The sequence below is a fragment of the Aspergillus homomorphus genome (assembly GCF_003184865.1).
Source record: "Aspergillus homomorphus CBS 101889 unplaced genomic scaffold BO97scaffold_5, whole genome shotgun sequence".
In the NCBI taxonomy this organism is placed as follows: domain Eukaryota; kingdom Fungi; phylum Ascomycota; class Eurotiomycetes; order Eurotiales; family Aspergillaceae; genus Aspergillus; species Aspergillus homomorphus.
The window spans coordinates 798,346-816,291 of record NW_020291891.1 but is presented as its reverse complement, the minus strand read 5'-3'; the positions used below and the strand labels follow the sequence as shown (position 1 = coordinate 816,291).

General features: G+C 51.7%; 9 protein-coding genes across 9 annotated transcripts; 6 read left to right on the top strand and 3 right to left on the bottom strand.

Moving 5' to 3' along the window:
* Positions 1-421: 421 nt before the first annotated feature.
* Positions 422-1,494, bottom strand: BO97DRAFT_216453 (putative GPI anchored protein). The gene has a single exon (XM_025690620.1). It carries the CDS (start codon positions 1,292-1,294, stop codon positions 674-676), a length of 621 nt encoding a protein of 206 aa, XP_025554733.1. The 5' UTR covers positions 1,295-1,494; the 3' UTR covers positions 422-673.
* Positions 1,495-3,272: 1,778 nt separating this feature from the next.
* Positions 3,273-6,216, top strand: BO97DRAFT_403546 (putative choline kinase). The gene is made up of 5 exons (XM_025694762.1): positions 3,273-3,440; positions 3,667-4,588; positions 4,637-5,156; positions 5,208-5,351; positions 5,404-6,216. The coding sequence occupies exons 1-5, from the start codon at positions 3,392-3,394 to the stop codon at positions 6,052-6,054; spliced, it is 2,286 nt and encodes a 761-aa protein (XP_025554732.1). The 5' UTR covers positions 3,273-3,391; the 3' UTR covers positions 6,055-6,216.
* On the bottom strand, positions 6,127-7,457 carry BO97DRAFT_384891 (putative 26S proteasome-associated ubiquitin C-terminal hydrolase). Its single transcript, XM_025693441.1, has 3 exons — positions 7,345-7,457; positions 7,193-7,287; positions 6,127-7,128 (listed from the first exon to the last, which is right to left on the bottom strand). The coding sequence occupies exons 1-3, from the start codon at positions 7,384-7,386 to the stop codon at positions 6,273-6,275; spliced, it is 993 nt and encodes a 330-aa protein (XP_025554731.1). The 5' UTR covers positions 7,387-7,457; the 3' UTR covers positions 6,127-6,272.
* Positions 7,458-9,075: 1,618 nt separating this feature from the next.
* On the top strand, positions 9,076-10,754 carry BO97DRAFT_216441 (uncharacterized protein). Its single transcript, XM_025690619.1, has 2 exons — positions 9,076-9,354; positions 9,449-10,754. Exon 2 carries the CDS (start codon positions 9,507-9,509, stop codon positions 10,614-10,616), a length of 1,110 nt encoding a protein of 369 aa, XP_025554730.1. The 5' UTR covers positions 9,076-9,354; positions 9,449-9,506; the 3' UTR covers positions 10,617-10,754.
* A 138-nt stretch (positions 10,755-10,892) lies between these two features.
* Positions 10,893-12,073, bottom strand: BO97DRAFT_475923 (pyrroline-5-carboxylate reductase family protein). Its single transcript, XM_025700446.1, has 2 exons — positions 11,402-12,073; positions 10,893-11,294 (listed from the first exon to the last, which is right to left on the bottom strand). The coding sequence occupies exons 1-2, from the start codon at positions 11,949-11,951 to the stop codon at positions 10,996-10,998; spliced, it is 849 nt and encodes a 282-aa protein (XP_025554729.1). The 5' UTR covers positions 11,952-12,073; the 3' UTR covers positions 10,893-10,995.
* Positions 12,074-13,241: 1,168 nt separating this feature from the next.
* On the top strand, positions 13,242-13,714 carry BO97DRAFT_411680 (putative quinol monooxygenase; the record flags this gene model as incomplete). Its single annotated transcript, XM_025696187.1, has 3 exons — positions 13,242-13,417; positions 13,473-13,500; positions 13,556-13,714. 3 exons carry the CDS (start codon positions 13,242-13,244, stop codon positions 13,712-13,714), a joined length of 363 nt encoding a protein of 120 aa, XP_025554728.1.
* A 699-nt stretch (positions 13,715-14,413) lies between these two features.
* On the top strand, positions 14,414-16,340 carry BO97DRAFT_312849 (uncharacterized protein; the record flags this gene model as incomplete). Its single annotated transcript, XM_025691239.1, has 4 exons — positions 14,414-15,036; positions 15,089-15,467; positions 15,543-16,045; positions 16,091-16,340. Coding segments are annotated over 4 exons (1,755 nt in total), but the record flags the coding sequence as incomplete, so codon positions are not given.
* Positions 16,341-17,017: 677 nt separating this feature from the next.
* BO97DRAFT_216425 (uncharacterized protein) lies at positions 17,018-17,359 on the top strand. Its single transcript, XM_025690618.1, has one exon. It carries the CDS (start codon positions 17,082-17,084, stop codon positions 17,268-17,270), a length of 189 nt encoding a protein of 62 aa, XP_025554726.1. The 5' UTR covers positions 17,018-17,081; the 3' UTR covers positions 17,271-17,359.
* On the top strand, positions 17,360-17,915 carry BO97DRAFT_216424 (uncharacterized protein). The gene has a single exon (XM_025690617.1). It carries the CDS (start codon positions 17,449-17,451, stop codon positions 17,821-17,823), a length of 375 nt encoding a protein of 124 aa, XP_025554725.1. The 5' UTR covers positions 17,360-17,448; the 3' UTR covers positions 17,824-17,915.
* Positions 17,916-17,946: the final 31 nt, after the last annotated feature.

Below are 17,946 nucleotides of genomic sequence, written 5' to 3'. Positions count from 1 at the left end.
GACATCGATCCGCCTTGTTTCTACATGCATTCTCGACGAAAGATCGCCCTCAAACCGGGACGTCGCTACGGACTCGCGAACTCCAGCCGCAACGAACGACGACGGTAAAGAATGAAAAGAGGCAAACGAGGGGGGGTTTATACTCCCGACACGATCACCTGACGTCGTTCAGAAGAGGAAGCTGCGCAGGCCACCCGTGACCTCGCATCCCGCCGACGAGCAAGACGGCTTGAGAGAGAGGCTGGATGTAGAAAGGGTGTATGGGCCCGCGGCGGATACGTCTCTCTGGGATGGCGGCTGTGAGCGATTCAAAAAGAAAGCTACCCTGCTACGGACATATGATTACCACGGCTTAGCTTAGAGGAGAGTGTTATGGAACTCCTTCCTACCCCTGCTACACTCAGTCCAGTGAATTGAGATAGCGTAGATGAATAAATTTTGTGAGTGTGATTGAAAGCGTCATTCTATGAACTTGAATGCTATATATGAAACCGAGATAAGAACGAACTAAGAACGAACAAGACATGGATATAGTATAGACAATGATAGTATGAATAGAGTCATGTACAGGAAGATCCACCTCTAAAGGAAACGGTGGATCCGAGAGATCATTCATCCTTCACCCGCAGAACGCAGGCCCCGCCCGAAACGTGTATTTCAAAATCGCAACACCTTACAACGCAGCCATCACGCCCAAGACACCTGCCACACCGGCGATTCCGTACCCCAACACAGCGGCGGGGGTAGCCTGCACACCCGCGCCCTCGGAGCTTGTGGTCGAGGCAGTGCTGCTGCTGCTGGAGCTTTTAGTCGAACCCGCGCTCATGCCGGTTGAGGTACCAGTAGTAGAAGTGGTACCAGTCGTGGTGGCGGTCACTGTGGATACGGTCACTGTGTTTCCGCCGGACACCGTCGAGGTAGCCGTGGCCTCGCCGTTGGTGCCAGTAAGAGTGGTCAAGTCGTCCCAGCGCGAGGAGGCCTTAGAGGCGACATCGGAGGCCCGGGACCGCGCATCGGAAGCGACCGACTGGCCGTAGGACTCGGCGTTCGAGGCGACCGATTCTCCCCACGAGCGGGCGTCGGAGGCGGCGGCCGCACCGCCCGTCTCGGCTGCGCTGGCGATGGAGGTGGCGTCTGAAACAATGTGGGTGGCGACGGATTCGGCTCCCGAGACGGCCGTCTGGGCAATGCCCTCGGCGTTGGAGATGATGTCGGAGACGATGTCGCCTTGAGGAGCGGAGAGGGCGGAGGTGGTGAAGAGGGCGGTGGTCAGGAGGAGAGTCTGGAGCTGCATGATGGCGGTTCTTTTTGTGTTCGAAGTAAGAGGTGTTGTTGCTCAAAAGTGAAATGAGTAGGTTTGTTTAGAACTGGAGAGTGGTCGAGGATAAGCGAGATAAGGATAAGGATGGATCAGGGACAATCTAGAATAACCCGGGGTATGTGGGTATAGAGGAGTATTTATGTAGAGATGTTTTCAGGAGAAAGTAGATCACAGAAGATCAGCGCCAGGTACGACGAAGTACGAGCAATTTATACGCCGGCAGATGCGGCAAGATGGGTACACAAACCCTGAAGACTGAAATTTGAGGATCGTCAGTCCCCTGGGGGTCCGGCCCAGATTCGTCCCTGTTCCAACAGTTGCCCGACACTTCCGACCGGCCAGATCCTATCAGAGGATAAGAATAGCATCCATTTACTGATGGTATTGCTGTTCCAAGCCACCATGGCTTTTGGTTTGTGCGCATCCACCTGCTCGGATTCGGACGGAACAGCGAATGGATGTCGGGGGGCTGTTCATCGAATCCTGTAGATCGATGTGCTGCGGACTGCCGATGGATGGACATGAGATGCGGCTCATCGACCTACCACGTAGGCCCTCTTGTGGCTGTGCGAGACACTGGTGTGGAAATGTCGATGCCTAATTACTAAGTGTGCATAGTTAGAAAGCAAACACATGAATTCGGAGTCCCGAGTGCGAGCTCGGGTGGTCAACTGGTGGGTGGCGGGCCAGGGACTTTTTCACCAACCACTGTGTAAGCGGAGTGGTTCCGCATGAAGTCCGAATGAATCAATTGTGAATCACTGCCAGGTGCGTGGTTTTGTACCTTCTATGCTAGATTATATTTAGAAGTGTTCCTGGATGGAACCAAGCTTTATACTACTATGTACTGTACTCTTGAAAACAATGTATCTTGCAACCTGATCGCAGATCGACAGCGGGATTTAGCCATGCTTGACGTGCCCGGTTGTTGGTCTATGGCAGATAGGGTCAAGGCCCATGCGAGCCTACTGCAAGTGTCTGATCCCACTTTAGATGGAGGACTAGCGGATTCTTGGCAGTCACGATATCAGACACTCGCTCAACAATCATAATTATCCACGGTGCTCACCAACGTAGCGGTCAGCTTATCTTTTAAAAATGAAGACCAAGTGGATGATGGAGCAGACAGCTGTCCTGTCTCAGTTGCTCAGCCTAGATTGCGACCCGTCTTTTGCCTGGAAAAATGCCCCAAGCGTAGATCGGGCGAGCAACAAACAAACAAATTGATGGGTGTTGGCCAGATGTCGTGTGCTTCAGTGTTCAGGGTTGCCTACTGCGCCTACTGTGATGATTACCTCGCATGGACGGGCTTCAATGTTCATTCCCCCCGAGTGATAACATACTCGGTTGGACGACTTCACCGCCGAGCTGATAGTCTGATGGGCGGGACTGGCTGGCAGGTCACCTGAGGTTGAGTCTTCCCTCACACTTTCCGTTTTCACGGCCGCTACACTATTTTCTCATCCCATATCGTCATTTGCCACTGACCCTGTTGAATCCCATCCCTTCGACATCATTGTTGCTCGCCTTGATCTGTGCGCCATCTTCTACTCGTACTTAGGATTTTGATTTCGCAGACTGTACCAATTGTGTTATCTCCATTCAACACTTTTCTTCTCTCACTTCTGAATCACATGTGATTGTGGTCCAGAGTGGAACCATCGAGCCCATCCGCGACCGTATTTCTGAGCCAGCTGCTGCTGGACGGCGCTTTATCGCTCCACCCCCCACTTGGTCGCCCTCTTTTTTTCTTTGCGATTCTGGTCAAATTCAACAGTCTTCCCACCAAGTGTGTTCAATTCCGTTAGAAATCCTTCCCCGAGGTACTTCCCCGGGGCTCTCTGGCAACCCAAACCCCGTTGTTGGCCCCGTCCCAGAGCTCCAGTGTCCCGTGCGGGTCTACATGACTTAAAGTATGAAATCCCCGACTCCTGAGGTCTCCGCCAGTGTTCACTGACTGGCAACGTTCAGCATACACCCGCACAGTCTGACGGCTTTTCTCTCTCCGCGATTGTACACCTTTCTGCGCAGACGGTCGTTGTTCCCCTTCACCAGAGTGTTCTCCTGACCATGCCCTCCTTCACCGGTCAGACCTCTGAGTCTGGTCTTGACTATGATGGTAGGTTTGAGCACAAGTTCTCTCTCTGCCCTGTTCTCTCTCCGGTCGTACCCTCTATGTAGCTGTAGGTTTTTCGAAGCCTTGTTTCTGGATCCGATTCTTCATGTATAGCCCACTGCGACGTCCAACATGCTGTCGACCATTTTTAAGCTCATGTCCCTTGCGACCTTCATTGTTCCCCTTCTTCTATCACCTGATATTGATGGATTCTGACCAATTGTCAAAGGACCTCAACCGATCATGGGAACTGGTCTGAACGTGGCTTTCCAAAGACGTCGTCGGACAACCGGCCACTCAGATTCTGCAACCTCATCGGAAGCACACATTGCTAGACAGCGGGCTCCTGTGGCCAAGAAAGCGACAGCTCGCCCGCCAATCCATCTTCCGACCTCTCTCGGTAGCCAAAGCTCCAGCATCGCCACCGAATCTGCCATACGCGACGAAAAGGACCACAGTACCAAGTACAGCGAAGAAGACCCGCAGAATAGCCTCTACAGCCAGGTGTATGAATGGCTTGAACATGAGAAATCTAAGCGCAGCTCTCATTACTCTTTAGGTTCTGGAGTTCCGGACGAAGCAGCAAACCTGGGTCAAGATGCAGGCAGCAACAGCACCGGTATTCTAGTAGAAGGATCATTATCCTCTGGTACGAACGTCTCAATGGCTCTCGACAAGCTGGAGAAGATTCTGCTCCAGTATGCCGCTTCGCGACAGGATGGGCCGGTGCGACGACTTCGACGCCACCGGTCTAGAGGCTTACGGAGGGGCTCTGCATCTGAGTCAGACTTTTCAGACTTGGACACCGCTGCTCCTAGTGTGGATGCTGTGTTGGACAACTCCAAAACTATGGCTTACAGTGGTGGTGGTGGTGGTGCTGAAGATGATGACAGCGAGCATGGAGCAAATTCCCGCCACGCGAAAGACAGAGAAGTGTGGACGGCTTTCAAAACCGAGATTCTCCGCCTCGCCCACACCCTGCAATTCAAGGGATGGCGAAAGCTACCTATGGATTTTGCTGCTGATATCGACGTCATTCGGCTGAGCGGTGCTTTGACCAACGCGGTATATGTGGTAAATCCGCCGCAGAGCATTCCCGTTCCGAAAGCCGAGGATGGCTCTTATTCCTTGGTTCCCAGAAAGGCCCCTTCGTAAGTGCCTCCCTTCACAGCCAGAAGGGGTAATCTAATTCTTAGCAGGAAGCTTCTGTTGCGCATTTACGGTCCACAAGCAGACCACCTGATTGATAGAGAGAATGAACTGCAGATTCTCCGCCGTCTAGGCCGAAAGAACATTGGCCCGAAAGTGTTGGGCACCTTCCAGAATGGTCGGTTTGAAGAGTACTTCGAAGCACGTCCTCTCACACCCAAGGAACTTCGGGATCCTCTTACTATGAAGCAGATCGCCAAGCGAATGAGAGAACTTCATGACGGTGTTGAATTACTGGCAGAAGAGCGGGAAGGAGGACCGATGGTGTTCAAGAACTGGGATAAGTGGGTTGATCGCTGTGAGCAGGTCATCAATTGGCTGGACAAGGAGATCCAATCCGAGCACAGCGCGAGCAAGTCTGTTTCAGAATCATGGCGCCGGCGAGGCTTCGTCTGCGGTGTCCCCTGGCCGGTTTTCAGAAGGGCAGTCGACAGCTATCGCAAGTGGCTCATTTCCAGTTGTGGCGGAGTAAATGCCGTCAAACAGCAACTGGTTTTTGCCCATAACGATGTAGGTCCATTGCTTATGAACTTTCCGGGTATACGCTAACTTACTGGCAAGACACAATACGGTAATCTGCTTCGTATGGAACCAAGCCATGAGTCACCCTTGCTTCGTCCTGAAAACAAGCACAAGCAGCTTGTTGTCATTGACTTTGAGTATGCCTCGGCTAACACGCCAGGTTTTGAATTTGCGAATCACTTCGTGGGTATCTTCTAGACTTGCTGGTCACTTCATCGCTAACCATCATTGACAGTCTGAATGGTGCTACAATTATCATGACCCGGAAAGACCTTGGGCATGCAACAACACGGATTATCCAACCCCGGCACAGCAACATCAATTCATCAGCGCCTACCTCAGTCATCGACCCGGATTGCGCGAGCAGGCCTCGCCGTCGATCACCCCTCTAATGCGCGCAGGTTCTTCCAACACAACTTCTCTCGCGCCACTGAGTCTCGACGCTGGCCCGGACATGGATGTAATGGCCCGCGTCGATATCGAGAAGACCCATGCAGACGGTGTTGAAGCCAAGATCCAAGCCCTCATGGATCAGACGAAGTTGTGGCGTGTGATAACGTCTGCTCAGTGGGTGGCGTGGGGAATTGTGCAAGCGAAGGTGCCTGGCATGGAAGAAGGTATCAAGGCAGATGCCGCAGCATCCAACGGCCACGGCGATACCGCCAACGGTAACGGCGCACACGTGCAAAGACCTACCGATGCGCCTACTTCGACCCCTCCGGTGGACGCGGATGTCGACGAAGCTGACGAGTTCGACTATCTCGCATATGCGCAAGATCGCGCCATGTTCTTCTGGTCTGACCTACTGTCAATGGGATTTGTTCAGGAGGATGAACTACCCGCGCCATTGGTCGAGCAGATCAAATCTCGGATCATCAAGTACTAGCTGACTTTGACGATTATGATCAGTACGGAAGCCGGACTGGAATGAGTGACGAAGCGAACTAATCTTCTGCTACTTGTTGTTTTTTGTACTGTACATACATACATCATACCTACATAGCCAGGAGTATCATTACAGATTCTAAATTGACGTCATCCAAGAAGCCATAGACAGGGACCTTCGACTAGACATAACACGAGAATTTAGAATTTGGAAGAAGATCACCTCCTCAGCAACTTTCTCTGCGTCTCCTTCTTCGCTCCCTCGACCCACTCGTCAAACTTACCCTCCTGCTCCTTCATGCCCGCCACGCCCTTCATCATCTCCCCAATGAAACCCACGAAGTTGGACTTCCGCAAGGTGTTCTCCCACGCCCAGGCCCTCCGCTTCCGCTCCTCCGTCTCCAACGCCTCCGCGTCGCCAAACTCGCGTGCCCGGACGCGCAGATCCCGACACACGGCCATGAGGTTGAATCTCGTCTCCCCCTCGGGGTACCGGGCAATGCGCTGCTGGATCACACCGATCACCTTGTCGGGAAACTCCTCGGGGGTACAGTCCCCGTGGGAGATGGGGTGCGGCTGCAAGCCGTCCAGCTCATACAGCCGGCCGTTGACGGGGGTGTAGGCGATGAAGTGGTAGACGTCGCCACCTTCCTCATCCTGGTGCGGCCGGACGATCTCATCGACGAAGGGCGAGGAGCGCGCGAAGGCGTTGTGGGCGGTGCGGATCGGTTCGCTGTTCGAGAGGGCCTCACCCAGCAGGTCGGGCGGGAACCCCGTGGTGAAGTCCTTGAAGGCGCGCAGCTCGGGCCCGATGGCGATGGCCGGTGCTGCGGAGGGATTTGTTGACGAGGCGGAGGCGGCGTCATCGTGGTTGAGGATCACGGACAAGATGGCTTGCGTGCCGCAGGCGTTTTGGATGGTTTGGTTCGCGAAGAAGAGGGACGGCGGCGGGGAGGTGTCGTAGGTTCCTGAAGGGGGTTGTTGTGATGAGGATGATATCGGTGCGGCGGTTGTGGCGCTTGGTTGTTGTTGTTCGCGGATCCATTTGAAGAGGAAGATAACGCCGTAGACGGGGCTATTCGAGATGGAATTCGTCAGTTATGGGTGGTTTGGAAGCCTAGGTAATGGGGCTTCAGTACCTTAGAGAGCGGATTGTGTCCGCATCTAAGGAGATGAGTTCTTCGAATTGCACATCTTTGACGCCGAGGTTCTCGATCAGAGAGGTGAAGACGCCCTATAGGTTTGTCAGATTGCTGCGTCGCGTTCTTCTTCAAGGATTGGTTGCACTCACCTCGTCGGATTCAATGGTACTCCAGCCTCCGCCTTCGGACATGATGAAGTGATCTTTTGGGGTTTCTTTGGATGGTCGGGAGAGGCGGTTCGTTCTCTGGTTGTATGATTGCGTCTGACAAGCTTGGATTGTGACGCCAGTATCGGAGCTGCTGTTTGCTTGGGGTGCAAACAGGAAACCGGGTCCGGCCGGCCTGGTGATTAATCTACCCCTTTAGGACTAGCGTTAGATCGTTGATCGCTTCACCAAGCTTTAGGCTGGAAACACTATAGTGTATACGAGCTTTGACTGTTCTTCCATTGTACTGTACATCTGCTGGCTTGGCTTGGCACATGCATATTCATGTTTGGGATAATCATTAATTGCCCTGGTGGTGATGGCCTATAGTTCAATCACCCGCACAGCGAATTAATTCCTTTACAAGGAGGGCCATTGTTTAGTTTCGGCTCATCACCATTTAATATCTTCCCATCTCCATTTCTCAGCTAGACAATAGGATAGCAAAGGTACAAGAAATCATGCAAAGTATAGAGCTCGGTTCTCCTCAAACACCACCTCATAAAGAGTGCGAACGTTGCGTGAAGTTTGCTCTCCAAGGAGATCCCCTCCTTGCCCCCTTCCCCGTACTCTAGCTTCTTGTGAGAAATCCCGGGCACCCTTCAATTACAGCGTTCAGCATAGATAGAGGTTTATCTAGGAGCGACATACCTCACCCGAGGTCTCATGATGGTTACTCTCAGTATTTCAAAGCAATAGTGGGATTTGAAACCGGTGTCATCACAAGCCATGGGAGTCGGGCAGCCGAAGTATGTGCAGCAAATCAACCTGGTGTTGAGACGCGTCTGCAGGGGGCCAATGCGCGCGGATCGGAAAGGGCTGCAGATCCTTATGAAAGTCTCCGATCCCCAGGATCAACTTAGTTCAATCTACTTACATGGCAGTACTTGGATCTTCGCCTCCTGACTCGTCTGTTGAGTAGGGGGTGGCGAGCCCGGAGCACTCGGCCAGATTCCCAGCCCCTGTCTGCCCTGGGAACGTTTGGCATGTTGGACGACACGAAGTGGGCGTTTATTCCTCCGGTGGCTAGGCAAGGGTTTTACCAAAGTATCTAGTGGAGTGCCTTCGAACCGTGATCGGAAGAACTATAGCTAAAATTATCGGGTGTGGAATCTGGGCGCACTGTACACCAATTCTTCGAACGCGAGACATTATCCGCGCCCAGGCGTCGTTCAAGGGAGGAGCATAAACCATGGGGGACAGGGAAAATCGAGGATGCAAGAGGGGTGAACAAGTTTCGGAATCGAGGTGGATGCCTGTCTAGATTTTCGCAGTTCAAGGCAGGGAAGGGTCGACACCGGAGTGATTGACTGTTGGCGAACCACCGGTCAATCAATGGTGTTTATCTGTTTCAAAGAAAGTGGCTCAGCCGATATACCGTGCCTGGCGATCGCAGAGTCAGCTTAGGTACGATGCAGGTATCATCGGTAGTGTACATCCTGGTTCGAACTCTATATCGCATACGCATGCCTGACGCTGAGTTCTGGCTTTGATAGTTATCAACACGCTATATCAACAATAGGAACCAGAGATCTTTCACTCAAATATCGGTACTCTGGCTGAGAGAAGAGACACAAACAGTCTTACAAAGTGGAAGGAAATGAAGCGCACTAATTGACTAGCGAACTCGATCAGTGGGTGGCACGGAATGCCCATGGCTCTCTTGTTGTCAAGCCTACGCGGACCTGCATTCCGCTGCAACAGGACTTTCACCATTCCTAGAGGGACCCAGTCGAAGACATGGAACAAGCTTGTCAGGCATGCCACTTACCATGTTATTTATATGAACTGGTTTCCTTCATCTTTTCATGCTGCTGGGACGTCCGTGCCTTCTCCTCTCGTGCGCAGCTTAGGGCATCTCATTGATCGCGCTACAAGACCAGACGAGCCGTTGTCCACTTCACGAACACGGGTCAAGATCGGGATACTTGTCTGACTGCGGATTAGAACCGTGTAAGTGCAACAGTCCCTTGCCTTGAGGACGTGGATGCAAGCAAAGATATCATGAATTGAGAGATCCCACGACTAATCTGTTGATTTACCACAGCTCCACTCGCTTCCTCATCCAATCCAGACACTCAGAAGACCGTCGTTTGTACTTCAAAATGAAGAGTGCTGCCGTTATTTGCGGCCTGTTGGCCTCGTCGGTGTCCGCCCATGTCCAGATGTCCAATCCGTTTCCCATTCGCAGTCCTCTAAACCCAGACGCCAGTGGGAACAAGGACTACTCGTACACCAATCCTCTTTCCAGCGATGGTCATGACTTTCCGTGCAAAGGATATGCAAACGACCCATTCCAATCGGTAGCGAACTACTCCCCTGGTGGCTCATACAGCCTGGAACTGCAGGGGAGTGCCACGCACGGGGGAGGTTCTTGCCAAATTTCCCTGTCATACGACCAGGGCAAGTCGTTCAAGGTCATCCATTCAATGCTCGGCGGGTGCCCCCTTGTCTCCAAATACCAGTTCTCCATCCCATCGGACGCCCCCGGTGGACAAGCTCTTCTGGCGTGGTCCTGGTTCAACAAAATCGGGAATAGGGAAATGTACATGAACTGCGCCCAGGTTACCATCGGCGGCTCCAAGAAGCGTGATGTAGCACAGCAGCAGATCGCCGGCAGCGTCGCCAGCTTCAGCAGCGCTCCACCAATGTTCATCGCCAACGTCAACGGGCCTGGAGGGTGCACGACTATCGAAGGCCAAGAAGTCAACTTCCCCCTTCCCGGCTCGTCCGTTGAGGGTAGCGGTTCTGGAACCGGTTACACCTGCACCGGTACTGCTGATTTTCTGGGAGGCTCCCACGGCGCTAACTCGCCGTCCTCGTCCTCTGCTGCTTCCTCCCGCAACGCCCTGACTTCATCGTCAGCCGTTGCTCCGTCTCCGTCCTCTGTCTCTTCTTCAGCTGCTGCCTCGCAGTCGGCTTCCAAAGTGGCATCCGCCTTCGGGTCTAACAAGGAGCACACTGTGCTGCTTCCCACTGCTGCAGCAGGGTCTGAATCTAGCCGCATTGCCAATGACCTGTCCAATGGAAATGTTCATGGTGCCGCTCATGTTGCCGCTCATGATGGCGCCCACGGTGGCTCTTGCGTTGACAACACTATCGTCTGTAATGAGGATGGCAAGTCATGGGCCCTTTGCGCTCACGGCCGCCCGGTCCACATGGGATCTGTTGCTGACGGCACCTACTGCAAGCACGGCGCCATGCACGCTGCTTGAAGGGCTAGCCACAGTCCTCTGAACGACCGCCTTTCAATCTTATACTTCTCGCGTTGAGCACTTCCCTCAAGCTTAAAATTGGGTTCAAGTGCGCCAAATGCTCTTATGTATCTTCGATAATGATGTATTGTTAATTCTCTGCTACATGTCAGCTAAAAGATTTAATTACTTGAATGGAATTGTAATTTGTGCATATGTCGTTTGCCATTCGGATTTTGTGATACCTTTTCCCCTCATGCATCTATTGGCTGCGAAGTATTAGACTTCCAGCTATTGCCCTTGACCAACATGCCATATCCTGGCCACTACTTTATTCAGTCTGTAGCGTAGTATAAGTTGGATCACGAATTTATGTCATTTTGGCATTCAAATATCAGATCTAGCCGAGAGTCTTTCCCAACTCCTCAGCCCGTGCCGTAGCAGACTGAACAGCCTTGTCCACAATATCCTTGAAGTTAAGCGACTCAAACGTTTGCAACGCCGCGTGCGTCGTGCCGTTGGGGCTAGTGACGTTCTTGCGCAATTGCGCAGGCTCCTCATCCGACTCTACCAGCATCTTACCGGCACCCAGGCACGTCTGAGACGCCAAGCGGGTAGCCTGCTCTTTAGACAGACCAAGTGCAGTGGCACTGGCAACGAGGTGCTCGACCATAGCGAAGAAATAAGCAGGACCCGATCCTACATCAAGTCAGTTAGCCACCAATAAACCTAGCCATCCCGTCCGTCCGCCACATGAATCGTCTTCCACCGGGCGTTTTGGTGTTGGTTGGGGGGGGGAAGCATACCAGACAATCCCGTAACGACGTCCAAGAGCTCCTCGCGATCCACCCACTCCGTCGCCTTGCTCACACTGCCCAGCAACTCGCCGATGACCTCCTTCTCCGCGGCCGTGACATCCTCGCTGGCGACCAGACCCGAGGCGCCCTCGTTGACCAGCGCGGGGGTGTTGGGCATGACCCGCACGATGTGCGCCGAGCGGCCGTCGCTCGTCTGGACCCACTCGCGCAGACTCTTCATGGTGATGCCGGCGGCGATACTGACGACGATGGGGAGGGCGGAGCGCTGAGCCCACGAGGCAGCCAGCTCCTGGCACACGGTTTTGGTGATCTGCGGCTTGACGGCGATGATAACGATGTCGGCGTCACCGCCGGCGGCGACGTTGTCGGTCGTGGTGCGCACACCGATCGCGTCAATCTTGCTCCGGTTAACCTCCCACGGCTCCGCGACGATGATGTTCTGCTTCTGAATGTTTTGCGCCACCAGGCCCTTGATGATCGCCGAGGCCATGTTGCCGCCGCCGATGAAGGCGATGGTGCTTTCTTTGAGGGAGGGCATTGCGGTGTGAGTTGGTTTGTGGTGGTGGAGATTCGGGAATAATGTCGAGATATGTGTAGAGGAGGTTGAGAGAGAGAAAGAGGGATTGATATGTCGGATGTGAAGGTGAAGGAGGGGTGATGTTGCTCACTCACCGGCGATGAGACCGGGCCGGCGAGCGGCGCGTGAGTTTGGTGGGGGGAAGCTTCGGCTGCTGCGGGGGATCGTCTAACCTCTTTCGGAATTAACCTTGGGTGTCACTTTGATGCGCATGTGATTCTCGCAAACACTTCGTCTTTTCGATGCTTTATGCAGGCTCGCTGAATCGTGCTTTCTGAGATTATGTGATATACCCCCGACTAAAATAGCTAATTTGGGTGCTTGCCGATGGCTGGTTTCCCTGAGGAGGTCTGAGATAAGAGGTGCGTCGGTGAATTGATACGAAGACGAGGTAGTATATATTACCACTTCGTGGCCAATCTGCAGAAACTGGAGCCTTGCCGTGTCTAGAAAAACTGAGGTATTGAGTCTGCACTGGGTATAGTAGCAGCTTTCTCTTCGAAGCTAGGACAGACGCGCGCTGAGAAGCCTAAGCCAGTCAGGTAGACCTTCAGTACATCCAGCGCTTGCTTAGCTCTTGTTGACCAGATTCTGGAGGTTCGATGCCCTTTATGGTGCATCGACAATTCAGTCTCTTCTAAGTCATTTTACCAGGCCTGGTTATGCCCAGTCATTACCGCTAATGCTCCGTGGTAGTGAAGGCTGTTGACCAATTTAATTTTGCATTTCCTTTGTCTTTGATCCATAAGAGATGGTACGGGTAGTCGCATGGGTACAAATGCAACACCATACCCAGTCAGCGGTAGATCTACTATGGTCAACTCTGTGGACCATGTGTCGGGTGACTATTCGTGAGTCTAGACGATGGTTATGGTGTCAGAGTAAAGAGCTTGCTCTGTGATCTGTTGACCCCAAGAGATGTTCCGTGCTACTTGCGAATATCGAGAGGACATTGCGATCCGACGTCACACACTCTCCCTGAGATTGATTTGTAGAACACTGGAGTCAAGAGTAGTTAGCCAGGTTTCTCAAAGCAAGCATAGTCAGTACACTAAAGAAGCGGCAATGATGCAGGAAGAAGGCTGCATGCTCAAGTCAAGCAACCAATAATAAGAAAGTGTAACCACCAGCTTCTTTCACCCAGATCAGCGTTTCAAGTGTTATATAAACTCTTCATAATCTGGAGCTGGGGAGACAGATCAACTCTGCTCTAGTTTGATCCCTTTGAACAGATTATCTTTAAGTCTCACCATGTCCGATCTTGTGTCACTTCAGGTTCGCGTCTGGGTGGCGGAGAAAGACATCAAGACCTTCTTTGATGCTTTGGAGAGTGTGTTCTATAAGATTCTTGGCGAGCCTGAATGCACGCTCTTCGAAGTGTATCAATCGCAGGAGAATAAAGGAGAGATTTTGATCCTCAAGAATTGGTAATCCTGACCTAATTGTGTATCGTCGTTTACCACTGATGGCATAAATGTGTAGGAACGCGTCGAAGGACTGGGTGGAGAATGTAAGGCTTCCAGTTCTTCTTGAAAACGATTGTGTTCAGCTGATATGGATGACAGGTGGCTATGACAAGACCGTATCTCAAAGAGTACCATGAGATCACGGAACCGTTGTTCCTCAAGCCAAAGGAGGTGACGGTCGTGGATCGAAAGGCTGGGAAATGGAGTGTGGTTAAGACCAATAATGGTCAGATCTGGCCCGCAGATGGGCATGCATAGTTTCCTTACACGAGTGTATGGACTCAGGTAGTGAGATGTGTGTTTCTTGTGGTAGGAAATCATAGTCTACAGATTGAGAGATTGCACTTCAGAGGGACCATATCATGTGACAGAGGTATACCAACAAAGCAGTGACCTACCTCAATGCTGTAGAAGCCTGTCAGATCTGGATTTGGCAAGATCGTTGTCTTCAACTTGCTATAAGTACCTCATATGCTTTCAAGGTTGGCATCGTGTTGAGTATCGTACTGGAAAGCAAGTTCCACCTTAGGTTGTTCATTCCGACTGACTTCTACATTTCCTGATTCATTTCCGAAGCGTCTCCCTTACCACAGGCAACAGTCACTTCTAGTTGAAGTTGAGAGTTGCCTGGGTCAACCAATTGCTTCCTTCCCCGCCTCTGTAACTGACTCTATTTGTTGTCTTTTCTCTTCCATCTGAAGCTTACTTCTTACTCCCCAATACATCCCCTTTCAGGACTCAACCATGGAGAACAAAGACTCAACCGGTGTAGTGCACAGTGATGAAACACCTGTCGCACCCGAATTACCTGTCATGCCTGGCTCGCCCAGGTTACCTCGAATACCCGAACCACCCAAATCGCCCAAATCATCTGAATCATCTGAATCATCTGAATCGTCCATATCGTCCAATTCGTTTGAATCGTCTGAGTCATCTAATAGCCGCTACAACTTTTCTCCCGGTGATGGAATCTGTCCAACTACAGCACAGTTCAATTTGTGTTACCAATCCAAACTCGCTGAGTGGAAAGACGCGGCCGCAACTCGTGTGCCAGGCTCCGATTCATTTGAGTTCTACATACAGTCTTTCTTAAATCTCCTGAAGGATGTCCCTCCGTTCTTTCACTCTCTCCCAGATGAGGTACTGGAGGAAGTATATGATTATCACCTCATTGGAGAAATCTGTGTCAAATCAACGGACGACCCAGCTTGCGATCAGCCTCAGAAGTCGCTCGAATTTCGCTATTGCGTCGCTCGCCAATGGTGGCACATATGCCCGACAGTGACTGTGACACCTTCAAGAGCCGCAATTCCGATATCAGCTAGGCCCCTCCGCGCTGAGTATTTCACGAGCATTGTCCTTGCATGGTCCTATATCTTTTCCGCTCGCTGGGTGGAATTATTACAACAAGCTGGTCTGGAATGCCAAATGTTTCATGACCAGAGGTTGCAGCTTGAAGATTCCTTCTGGGACATTATCTTGCAAGGTCGCTGGAAAGCTCATCTCGAGCGCCTCGGAGAGAATAAGGAGGCGCTTTATCCTCTGTGGATGTTGAGACTGCCCGGCATGTCAAAGCATCAGTATGTCTATCACCGGGTAACCTTTATTTGTTCTGTGCTAATTACCATCTAGAGACGATCTGGCTCCAGTGGCTGCAGATTCAGCCCTTGCTTTCCATATCCTTCTCGACTTTTGCACGTCGGAAGGCCTTGAAGGGGAGTTACTCATTGGCCTTGCCTCGATTCTATTTCTTCACTCACGAGACGGCTCCCGAGCTAAGTTTCCTCCTCCAGCCATGATCCCAGCCAAGTCCTTTGACTCCACAACAACTCAGAACAACACAATCTTTCATAAGCTGTTCCAAAACATTGATCAATGCATGTTTCTGAGTTCTACGTGGGATGCCGTGGACTCGTTGCTCTGCAGTGCATTCTTCGATCCTAGCGTCCCTTGCAACTTGGAAGGAGCAGCGTCGTTAGGTGTACTAGAAGGCCTTTCGCTGGGGGACGAGGTTGCCGACCAGCAACGCCTCAAAGCATATAGACCCAATCACGAGGAGTTGAGACCAGTCTTTCCGGTGTGGGAGATTGACGATGTGCAGCTCCTCCACGCCATCACATATGTGAAACCACATTTGAGTCTTTTTTGGGCGGCTGCAATCTACTCCAACAGAGCAATGATGTTCTTGAATCGTTCGCTTGATTCGCTACCGGAGATATCTCTGCCTGCCGCTTATTGGACCAATACCACTCAATCCTTTCTTCAGGTGACATATCGTTCAGCTTATACGGCAGAACCTATCGTTGATCGTGTACGCGAATTCCAGACCTTTCACTTTTGCCCACCGGAGCTTGAATGCAGTGGATTGCAATGGCCACGGTCCCCGGTGCCGCCATTCGGCGCGACCCCCTTCACAAATCTCAGTCTCGAAGTCAGAGAGCATCTAGGACACATGCACAGACCTCATTCTTGGAATATATGCTGGAAGTTGAGATCTGGGAAAAGATTCCCGACGAACATTGAACATCACCTGAAACCTTCGCGAGTTCGCACGATTAACTATTATTGTCCTGTAGGGCATGTCAATGAGTGAGTTTGAAGCCAGTAAGCCCTTGATATATGCTAATAATTCAGCCCGCCCCACCCAAGAAGAGAAATCGCTGAGAAGCAATCGTGGGCTGCAACACAAAGCCTGTTCTCCTGGCAGAGACTGTGTGAAGGTGCCATATGGCTCGACGATGGGGCCGGTGACATTGATAAGATACGCCGCATGCAGATACATCCGTGGATTAAAAGCCGGTGGAATACCGATGGCGGAACACCTGAAGAAACCGAGCACAAGGAGCTCGATATCGACAGGATTTTGCAATGGAAAGATAAGGTGGAGCATGATGGCCAGGAAAATCTGTCAACCCCTGAGAATATGGAGACAATTGAGCCTGCACAAATTCTTTAATTGATCTCTGTAGAGGAAGCGAACATTTTGATGAATGGGCATGGGAAATTCCAGGTTGCCATGCAGACTGCCTATTTGAAAGTCAGCATTTGTACTGTTAGCGTGATCCGCATGTACGAGTTCAACATTAGTGGACGCTTATGACTGTGGTTAATACAGTAGACGGCAAGAATTGTGTCAAACAGTGATGCCCGGTTCAAGTCTTCTGCTATACACGCCTACCGCAGAGAGAGCTCCGGCATCAGATACCTTGTACAGTACCTCAATTTGTAGGCAGAGCCTCCTCAAGCTATGTATAATTGTGCACGGTCTGATTGGTTGTCAAGGAAGTATGTAGTCACGTGGCTACGAGACTGTCCTGGAGTTTCACCGAGATCTCCCTCTTGGTTCGGACGGAACTCCTCTTGAATCCATGGGTGGGGCATCACTGGATGAATGCGTTTGGTATCTTAGCTTTCCAATTGGTGGTTGCAACCAAAGTTCAAATTACTCTATATCTGAGCTGACAGCACTTTCGGCCGCCGTCCATTGCCGCAATTACCTCTCCTAATCAAACGTCGGCAAACTACGGGTGTCAATAAGTCCTGTGAACACATACACAAGATGGGAGTAAATCTAATTGTTCCGGTATGGAAGAGTGAAGAGGTTGACTGCAAGGCAAGCGAGTGAATGCCTGGCAGTCAGAGTAACACATTCACCGAAGCGCCAGAAGTGCTTCCTATTGACTGTATGGTCTGTATCCTCCGGCTCCCAGTAATCTTTCTCCTTTTTTGCTCTCCCAAACAACCAACTGAAGAGCCACACAGGGCAGAAAGCTTCATGTTCTCTTACAGATCCTCTCAGATTGCAAACCTTTGATCTACCAAGCACACTTACCACACCATTCCTTTCAACCGGAGCTTAGCTCGGGATTCCTGACTCTTTGGATTCTAGGCAAGGTAAGTGCTCTTAGCAGGAGCCCCATAAGTCAAGGATAGTAGTCTGTATACTTACGTATCAACCCTCTGCAGCTTCCGGGGGATTTGCCAAAGACAAAATGACCACGCGCTCTGGATTGGAGGGTTTCTGCGACGTGTGCCGTCACGCCAACGACATCCACAAAACCGCTCGCTGCCCTGCCAAGCGTTGCAGAAACATGTGGAAGCTGTGCACCAGCGGGACCTGCTTCGAGAACGGATTGAAGGAATACCGACTGTGCTTTGGATGCGTGGCCCACCCCGGCATGAAGGGCATGGTGGAATTCAAGGAGGAGAATCCGGATGTGACCAAGAAGCAGTCAAAGGATTACAAGAAGACGGGTCAACCTGGTGGCGACACCCCCAGCGGCGAGACCAAGGCGGAGGAAGTGCGCCGTCAGCTGGAGAAAGACAATCAGGAAACACCTTCGCGTTTGGGCAAAAATCGCCGCTAAGTGGATGTTTCTAGGCGCTTTTCTTCTGGAGGGTGCTTTGGTACAGTACATGCATACTCCGTTTCGGTTCTGAGATACCCAATTTGGCGTTGCTTTATGGAGATGGCGTCGGCGTTTTTTCTC

Excerpts from the sequence above, each read along its gene's own strand:
- BO97DRAFT_475923 (XM_025700446.1), bottom strand. The coding sequence starts at position 11,951 with ATGCCCTCCCTCAAAGAAAGCACCATCGCCTTCATCGGCGGCGGCAAC. Across the intron at positions 11,295-11,401 it reads CGTCGTTACGGGATTGTCTG|GATCGGGTCCTGCTTATTTC; the intron begins GTATGCTTCCCC and ends GACTTGATGTAG.
- BO97DRAFT_216425 (XM_025690618.1), top strand. The coding sequence starts at position 17,082 with ATGCCTGGCAGTCAGAGTAACACATTCACCGAAGCGCCAGAAGTGCTT.
- BO97DRAFT_403546 (XM_025694762.1), top strand. The coding sequence starts at position 3,392 with ATGCCCTCCTTCACCGGTCAGACCTCTGAGTCTGGTCTTGACTATGAT. Across the intron at positions 3,441-3,666 it reads GTCTGGTCTTGACTATGATG|GACCTCAACCGATCATGGGA; the intron begins GTAGGTTTGAGC and ends CAATTGTCAAAG. Across the intron at positions 5,157-5,207 it reads TGGTTTTTGCCCATAACGAT|ACACAATACGGTAATCTGCT; the intron begins GTAGGTCCATTG and ends CTTACTGGCAAG.
- BO97DRAFT_216453 (XM_025690620.1), bottom strand. The coding sequence starts at position 1,294 with ATGCAGCTCCAGACTCTCCTCCTGACCACCGCCCTCTTCACCACCTCC.
- BO97DRAFT_384891 (XM_025693441.1), bottom strand. The coding sequence starts at position 7,386 with ATGTCCGAAGGCGGAGGCTGGAGTACCATTGAATCCGACGAG. Across the intron at positions 7,288-7,344 it reads GTACCATTGAATCCGACGAG|GGCGTCTTCACCTCTCTGAT; the intron begins GTGAGTGCAACC and ends ACAAACCTATAG. Across the intron at positions 7,129-7,192 it reads GACACAATCCGCTCTCTAAG|CCCCGTCTACGGCGTTATCT; the intron begins GTACTGAAGCCC and ends CATCTCGAATAG.
- BO97DRAFT_216441 (XM_025690619.1), top strand. The coding sequence starts at position 9,507 with ATGAAGAGTGCTGCCGTTATTTGCGGCCTGTTGGCCTCGTCGGTGTCC.
- BO97DRAFT_216424 (XM_025690617.1), top strand. The coding sequence starts at position 17,449 with ATGACCACGCGCTCTGGATTGGAGGGTTTCTGCGACGTGTGCCGTCAC.